This window comes from Tachypleus tridentatus, chromosome 13 (assembly GCF_004210375.1).
Source record: "Tachypleus tridentatus isolate NWPU-2018 chromosome 13, ASM421037v1, whole genome shotgun sequence".
NCBI classification, from domain to species: domain Eukaryota; kingdom Metazoa; phylum Arthropoda; class Merostomata; order Xiphosura; family Limulidae; genus Tachypleus; species Tachypleus tridentatus.
In genome coordinates, this window is record NC_134837.1 from 173668146 (window position 1) to 173675984 (window position 7839).

The 7839-nt window shown below is 35.4% G+C and overlaps 1 protein-coding gene across 1 annotated transcript; it reads left to right on the plus strand.

Annotated features, from left to right (window-relative positions):
* The first annotated feature begins 3673 nt into the window (after positions 1 to 3673).
* On the plus strand, positions 3674 to 6822 carry LOC143238510 (achaete-scute homolog 1a-like). The gene is made up of 2 exons (XM_076478796.1): positions 3674 to 4537; positions 5060 to 6822. Exon 1 carries the CDS (start codon positions 3848 to 3850, stop codon positions 4532 to 4534), a length of 687 nt encoding a protein of 228 aa, XP_076334911.1. The 5' UTR covers positions 3674 to 3847; the 3' UTR covers positions 4535 to 4537; positions 5060 to 6822.
* Positions 6823 to 7839: the final 1017 nt, after the last annotated feature.

Genomic DNA, 7839 nt, shown 5'->3' on the forward strand with positions numbered 1-7839 from the left:
CAGTTAAAAGTGCTAGTTTTGTTCACATCCTTTCTTTATCTTTCTACGTTAATAAGTGTATTGTTGTATTAATAAAGAGTTAAGAGCATCTAGCGATTATTTAAATCGTATTATCTTTGTTCACGTGTTTTTTATCTTTTCTACATTAATAAGTGTATTGTTTTGTTATTAAAGAGTTAAGAGCGTCTACTAATGTATTTAAGATGTTTTAATTGGTACTTTATCCTTCATAAAGAGCAAGTATTAGTATATAACTGTCAAAATACTTTACTGTCTGATTTATTAGTGATAAGTCAAAATCTTTGTTTATATTTCATGCAACAAAAGAGTGAATTGATTTATTATTTGCCCAATATCTTGTTTTCTCACTCACGAGTTAAAACCACGTGATGATTTATTACTCGTCCATTAAGATGTGATAATTTATTTTAATTATTGATGTTTTAAAGGTTGTACTATGTCATTTCTCGTGTATTAAAAGAAAGTCCTAATGTAATGCGTATATGTATTAATTTTACTGGGATAATAAGAGGCCTGGCATGGCCAAGCGCGTAAGGCGTGCGACTCGTAATTCGCGGGTTCGCGCCCGCGTCGCGCCAAACATGCTCGCCCTCCCAGCCGTGGGGGCGTTATAATGTGACGGTCAATCCCACTATTCGTTGGTAAAAGAGTAGCCCAAGAGTTGGCGGTGGGTGGTGATGACTAGCTGCCTTCCCTCTAGTCTTACACTGCAAAATTAGGGACGGCTAGCACAGATAGCCCGAGAGTAGCTTTGTGCGAAATTCCAAAAACAAAACAAAAAACCGTGGATAATAAAGCAAACGAATGCTCAGTGAAACAAAAAGCTCGTTTATTGTGTAAAATTACGTAGGTCTAATTTACAATTCTTGTTGCAGCAGAAATGTTTATATTCCATTCGTAATTTTATGAAGGAGCTAATAACAAAGATTTTGCTATTTTAATTACAACTCATATATGTCCCTAGCACTGTAAGAAAATCAGCACAGGACAGTTAAAAAAAACATATCGATATATGCTATAGCTGCATATGTTAAGCTAGTTAAATCATTCCTTTCTGCACGAATCTTTTCAGGACTGTCTCAACGTAAGAAAGGCTTTTTTTTCACCAGTCAACAGACACACCTAAAAAACTTTAAAGCCCCTTTCTAACATTCATGTTCACGAAGATTTAGGCAGGGATGGTTTCAGACTGTGCTATGTAGTTGAGATTACGAAAGGATAAAGCTAAATATTTGTTGTACAACTTGGTATACGGAAAAGGGGATCTTGATGTTCGTGACGGCGTGAATCAAGCTAAATGGCAGAATCATGAGAGGAAGGGGGGTTCATCTCTTTCATGCTGTCTCCTTTACCACAGTGAGAAATAATTTTCACTTCGCTGATACATCTGCTTGAAGTTCACTGCTGTGTTACTTCGGTTACGTTTTCTCAGTTAAGTCTGAAGGCACAACTGGAAGATATGTCGTTATTGCTTGTTGTTGTATTGTTTTTTTAGGATTAAGCTGACAGGTTGTGTGTAAGTGCTTTATTTTAGGCTGTATTAACAAACACACAAAACCTGGCCTTGTAATATTAAAGTATACACACACACACACAAAACCTGGCCTTGTAATATTAAAGTACACACACACACACACAAAACTTGGCCTTGTAATATTAAAGTGCACACACACACAAAACCTGGCCTTGTAATATTAAAATAAACACACACACACACACAAAACCTGGCCTTGTAATATTAAAATAAACACACACACACACAAAACATGACCTTGTAATATTAAAGTACACACACACACAAAACCTGACCTTGTAATATTAAAGTACAAACACACACAAAACCTGGCCTTATAATATTAAAGTACACACACACAAAACCTGGCCTTGTAGTATTAAAGTACAAACACACACAAAACCTGGCCTTGTAATATTAAAGTACACACACACAAAACCTGGCCTTGTAATATTAAAGTACACACACACAAAATCTGCCCATGTAATATTAAAGTAGACACACACACACACAAAATCTGCCCTTGTAATATTAAAGTACACACACACACACACACACACAAATCTGCCCTTGTAATATTAAAGTACACACACACACACACACACACAAAACCTGGCCTTGTAATATTAAAGTACTAACAGAAACCAGGTGGTAAATTAAGTGTATTTACTGCCTTCTTCAAATACGGTATTTATAGAATAATACTAAATAATTCTAACCGCAGACACCGAAATTATTATTCCAATGGTTTTTGGCCTTTATATTCGATAAAGAAAAAAATTAACGCTGTAACTTGTTTACGTTTCTCGCTTTAATTTATTTAGGGCGAAAAATTACCTTACTTAATACTAAGTCTGCAGACTTACAACGTTAGGAATCGAGTTTCGATACCCGTGGTGGGTAGGGCACAGATGTGTAGCTTAGTGCTTAACTTCAAAACAAATAAACAAACAAATTCATGGTTCGTTCCCTCTACCGAGAAAAAAACGAATTTCACCTTTAGGTACCGTCTGTGAGTTTAATGGTAAAGTATTATTTTCAGAATGGATCTTTGAAGAATTATTTTAAGATTCTTTGTCAATCCACTCAAATTCTTATACTATGTTATACTTTATTTCATTGTCAAGTGTTATGATAATTTGATTTATTCAAATGCTCTTCAGAACTATTCAGATTATTTATATCATTAATAGTAAAACTGGTTACCTGAAATCAGATTTTGAATTTTCTCCTCTTAAAGAGAAATTCCGAGGGGGGGGGAGGTTGTAATCAAAATCCATCGCTGAAAATGTTCACCTTTACAGCTGTGGGGTCAAGTTAATGTGTCAGTCAACAACAACAATATTGGTTGGTAAAGAGTAACCCAGTTGGCAGTGGGTAACGATAACTAGCTGTCTTCTTCCAAATTTATCGCTCCAAAATGAAAGACGGTCAGCGCTGATAGACTTGGAATAGTTTTATGTGAATTTCAACAAACAAGTTTACGGAGATTCAACCCGAATATTGGTAATAATGTTATCTCTCTCCTCAGAAATTCCTGTTCTTGCCTTCTACTTAATGTCCACCCAAATTTAAATCTTAATTATTAACTAATATTGTCCAGCTACGTTCTTGTTGTCCACCCACGTTCTTGTTTCTCTTCCTCTCGCTTTCTTTCAGTAGCTCTTGACCTCAGCTATACCGAATAACGTGTTACCGTTTAGATATAAACTATGTATTTATCATTTTCTGGCTAAATAAATACAATGTCATTGTAATACAAACTTTGCAATATTCTGTATGCTAACAGTTTACAAACTAACTCGCTACACTATTTCAAAATTTCTCAATTTATTTTATGTCCCTCTTAATAGTTAGTTCTGTTTGAATTCTTATGTTTTTTCTGAATCAACAGTCGAATTCTTCCTGCGGATAAGTTTGAAAAGCACGTGCTTTACTAGCAAAGAAGGAGGCCATCCCTGACTGTTTAGTTCAGCATCTTTACTGGCCACGCGTCTTGCGCGCGCGAGAAACAACTTGACAAGAACACCGAAGTCTGTTTCTGGGGGCGGAGCTTGTTACTCACAACGCCTTCCCTTTTTAATGTTCATAGCTTCTCCGCTGGCGTTACTTTCCACCATTCGCTCTCTGTCCGAAGGACTGAAAGTTCGTCATATTACTCTCTCCAAGACCATAGTAGTGGAACTCCGGAAAGAGTGGAAACACAATTTCATTATTCAAAGATATTTCGTCAGTGAAGAAAGTATTGGAGTAATTACAAATTTATCTATTCTTATACTTGTTTATTATTACAATTGTTTCAGCGAAAGTGCCATGTCGTATTTGACACTTCTTACCGGTAGTCCTCAAAAATTGGAACCTACCACATGTATTTTTGTTTCTAACGCCCCAGTGTCCAGTGTTAGTTTTCAGACAACACAAACGACTTGCACAGCCCCCTCGGATGGAAAGTTATCTTCAAAGCGTATCAAGCCCGAGCTAACAACTGGCGAACTTTTACGATGCAAACGGCGGATCAGCTTCACCCAGCTCGGCTACAGGTTGCCCTCACCGCAGCCTGCTACTGTGGCACGGAGGAATGAGAGAGAACGTAACAGAGTCAGAATGGTGAATATCGGCTTTGCGACACTACGAGAACACGTTCCTAACGGTACCAAAAGTAAGAAAATGAGTAAAGTGGAGACGCTTCGGTCAGCGGTGGAATACATCAAGTGTCTTCAACAACTCTTAAACAACCAGGAAGACCACATGTCGTCAGAAGGTAGCCAGTCAACCATTCTTGGCAGTTTGGGTGAGAACCAGTATCTAAAGGCCGTAAAGGACGGACGCTCGGCTGCGCCCCCACAGAGTCTGTCTCCTTCCTGCTCCACAACCAACTCCCCAAGTCCTACTTGTACAGGATCTGAGTTTTCTCTGAACTGTCAGGGTTTGGAATCTCCATCTACTTGTCTAAGCCCAGAAGAGAAAGAGCTCCTCGCATTCGCAAGCTGGTTCTCTTAACCGGTAAGAGCCATTAAATAAATTATATCACGTGCGTTGTACATTTGTCACTTCTGATTGATTAAAACCATATCTAAGAGATTAACACGGTGACCAAGAGAAACTTGGTTACATACATTAATAACGTTTCTTGTTTTTCACATTTTAACAATAGAAAGCAGTTGTTTTCTGTGTGTTTAGTAGTTAATGTTTTCGATAATTTTTCGTTCGATTTGTATTTAATTACTTCGCTCTATACATTAAAATAAACGTTCTGAATGAAAACCTGAATCTACACATCTTGCTTTTATTTTTCTTTACAACATGTTTTTTTTTCCTTTGGTTAGCGATTTAATTGTAGATAGAAAATTCTGTGATCTACTTTATGAAGTTTCATGGTTTTATATGAGAAAAAAATGTATAAATGTTTCTTTTCTTCTTATACGTTTTCGTAAGTAAGTGCGTGTTTTATTCACTGTGTGGCGTATTTTAAAGTGATATTTTTTTTCATCGAAATACACTTTTTCCCCCACTAAATATCTTTAGAAACAAGCTCTCTACGACTTTCATTACAACGATGATGTGTGTCGTCAATATCCATCCTCCAATAGTGAGATTCAAAACAGTTGCCGATCGTGACGTATGTGTCGCTTCTTCATCGTTATAGCCGTACGCAAATTATACTTTAACGAAAGTTAAGTTTGTCACACATATAGTAAGAGTTAGAAAAAGTTTGTTGGAGCCACAGCACGACTCTTTCTATTATTATTATTATTACAAGTTACAGCAAACGAAAAGCAGGCTTTTTGTGACAATTTTTTCTTACTAATGACGTATTCATAATAGACCTGCTTTGGACAATTGACTGTTTCCTACTACCTTACTGAGTATGCGTAAAATTACCAAAAAAAAAAAAAAAATAAATGATAAAGTTACGCCTCCGTACGAGAAGAGATGTAATTTAAAGCTTGAAAAGGTTCACCATAAGATGAAGAGGACTTTACCATGTTGGCCAAGACGCCCCCTGAGGACCTGTTTCCTGTATTCTCACCGGAAGAGCAGTCAGAACCTTTTGTACGAGATTTGTGAAGAGAAAAACAGTATTTGTTAACTTACGGATTTCCTGCAGACATTTTCATTGAGAACCTAGTTCAGAGGGACCTTATTGTTTACAAATATTTTTCCTCGTAAGTTCTTTCAATGATCCTTGCCTTCATTATGAAGTCTGCTTTTTTCAAACTTTTCTTTCTTTCTTTCACTCTAAAATATGTTCTAATCAAAAGAAGACCGTAAGTATAACAAAGGTTAAAATATCATGTTTACGAGATAAAGGTTGTTAAGAAGATGTAAAGATTTAACAATCGTTGTCTAGTTTTGAATAGTGGTTTATTCATACAAACTTGGCCGCTAAATACCTGTTGCCTTTAGGAGTCACAATGTGATAATACATGAGATATCTCAACATTTATGTCTTATATACTTAATATACAAACAATAGTGTGTTTTTATGTCGTTTTGAAAGTTTTGCTGTGTTGAAAATAATAATCAACTACATACTAGAAATATGTCGTTTTTTCGCCCTCAAATTATCACAAAATTCACTTTTTATTTCCGAGAAAAAAAAAAAGTTGAAGAAATTTCAATTCATTTGTTTACAGTTTCCTTTACATCGCTTCATTGCGTACCAACCCAGTTCGTCGATTTCTTCTTATTTAACAAAGGTTCACTTTTTTTTGGCACTTGTACTGCATATCTCTCCTTAAATAACAATAGTTTTGACAGTTGAGTTTTTTTCCACCTGAATTACTAGGCCTTTTGTTGTTGATTTCTGTTTATGATGGTCCAGTTCGTCTTGGCCTACTATTACTTTCTTTTTAATTTATTGCTGGAATTCTTTAAAATGAAAGTTTTAGTTTGCTATAATATAGCTTTTCTGTTTTGAGGAGATGGAGGGAAAGACAAGTTTTGAACATTCCAGGATTAGGCCTAATTATGTAGCGCGATTTATTGGTATCCATGTTACATTCACTTTGTAAGTTACTAAATATTTTATAAACTTTAAAAAAAAACGTATATTGTACGAAGATGTAAAAAATGTTTTTTCCAATTGTGATATTTAACAACACCATTGAACTTTCTCTTTAATTTTACGAATATTCCTACATACTGTATTAGGCTTACACATTTCTAATATGAGAGTCATGTGTTTGGTAAAACCTATCAAAATTCTAGCCTACAAATGTATACTAGTTAAACTACCGTCCATTTTTATCGAGAGTCGTGTGCTCAGACATCCGTGAATCTCATATAACCACAATCTATGTTTTATACAGTATACTATATGTTTTATACGTATTTAATGTTTTAAGAATGTAGTAGAATAAAGTTCTGTAAATATTAAACTTATTTTTGTACATATGTTTTTTTCCTGTTTTTATTTTCAATAAAATGTTATGTATATGAAATTATACAAGTCTTGGTTTGTTTTGATTATTATAAGTGTTTGATTTAATAAATTTAACAAATCGATACAAAAAATAACAATATAAATGACATGCACGTGAATCATAAATATGGAATTTAAAAGCAGATAATGTAGTGCTAGGAAAAAAAAACATGTTCTAGCGTTTAGAAAAAATATATATACGGTAATATTTAATAGGAAAGAAATTAAACAAAAATTACATATATATTTTTTTTGAGTCCCAGAACTATTAATGCAGCCCATAAACCCATCGGTTTATACAGCCATATTGTTTAGTTATTTATATAACAACTTACTTGTTGGGCAGTGACTTTTGTTAGCTACATGTCACAAAAACTTAACTCTAAAAAAATGCAAACAAAATTACATCAACACTGCAATCAAGGTTGGATTTTCATACGTATTTCACACATAAACAATCCCAATTAATTGTTTCGATCACATCCTAATATTGAGTGCTATAACACGTAACGAATGGTAGATGTAATTTAAATCTTAGTGAAAAAAAAAAAGAGTACTAAAAGAATCTGTTCAGTTTTGTTTTTTAATTTCGCACAAAGCTACACGACGGCTATCTACGCTAGCCGTCCCTAATTTAGCAGTGTAAGAGCAGAGGGAAGGCAGCTAGTCATCACCACCCGCCGCCAACTCTTGTGCTACTCTTTTATCAACGAGCAGTGGGACTAGTCATCACATTATAAAGCCCTCACGGCCGAAAAGGCGAGCATGTTTGGTGCGACGGGAATTCGAACCCGCGACCCTCGGATTACGAGTCGAGCGTCTTAATTCACCTGGCCATGCCGGGCCTAATCTGTTCAGTCGCAAATTCGAAACCCTATTG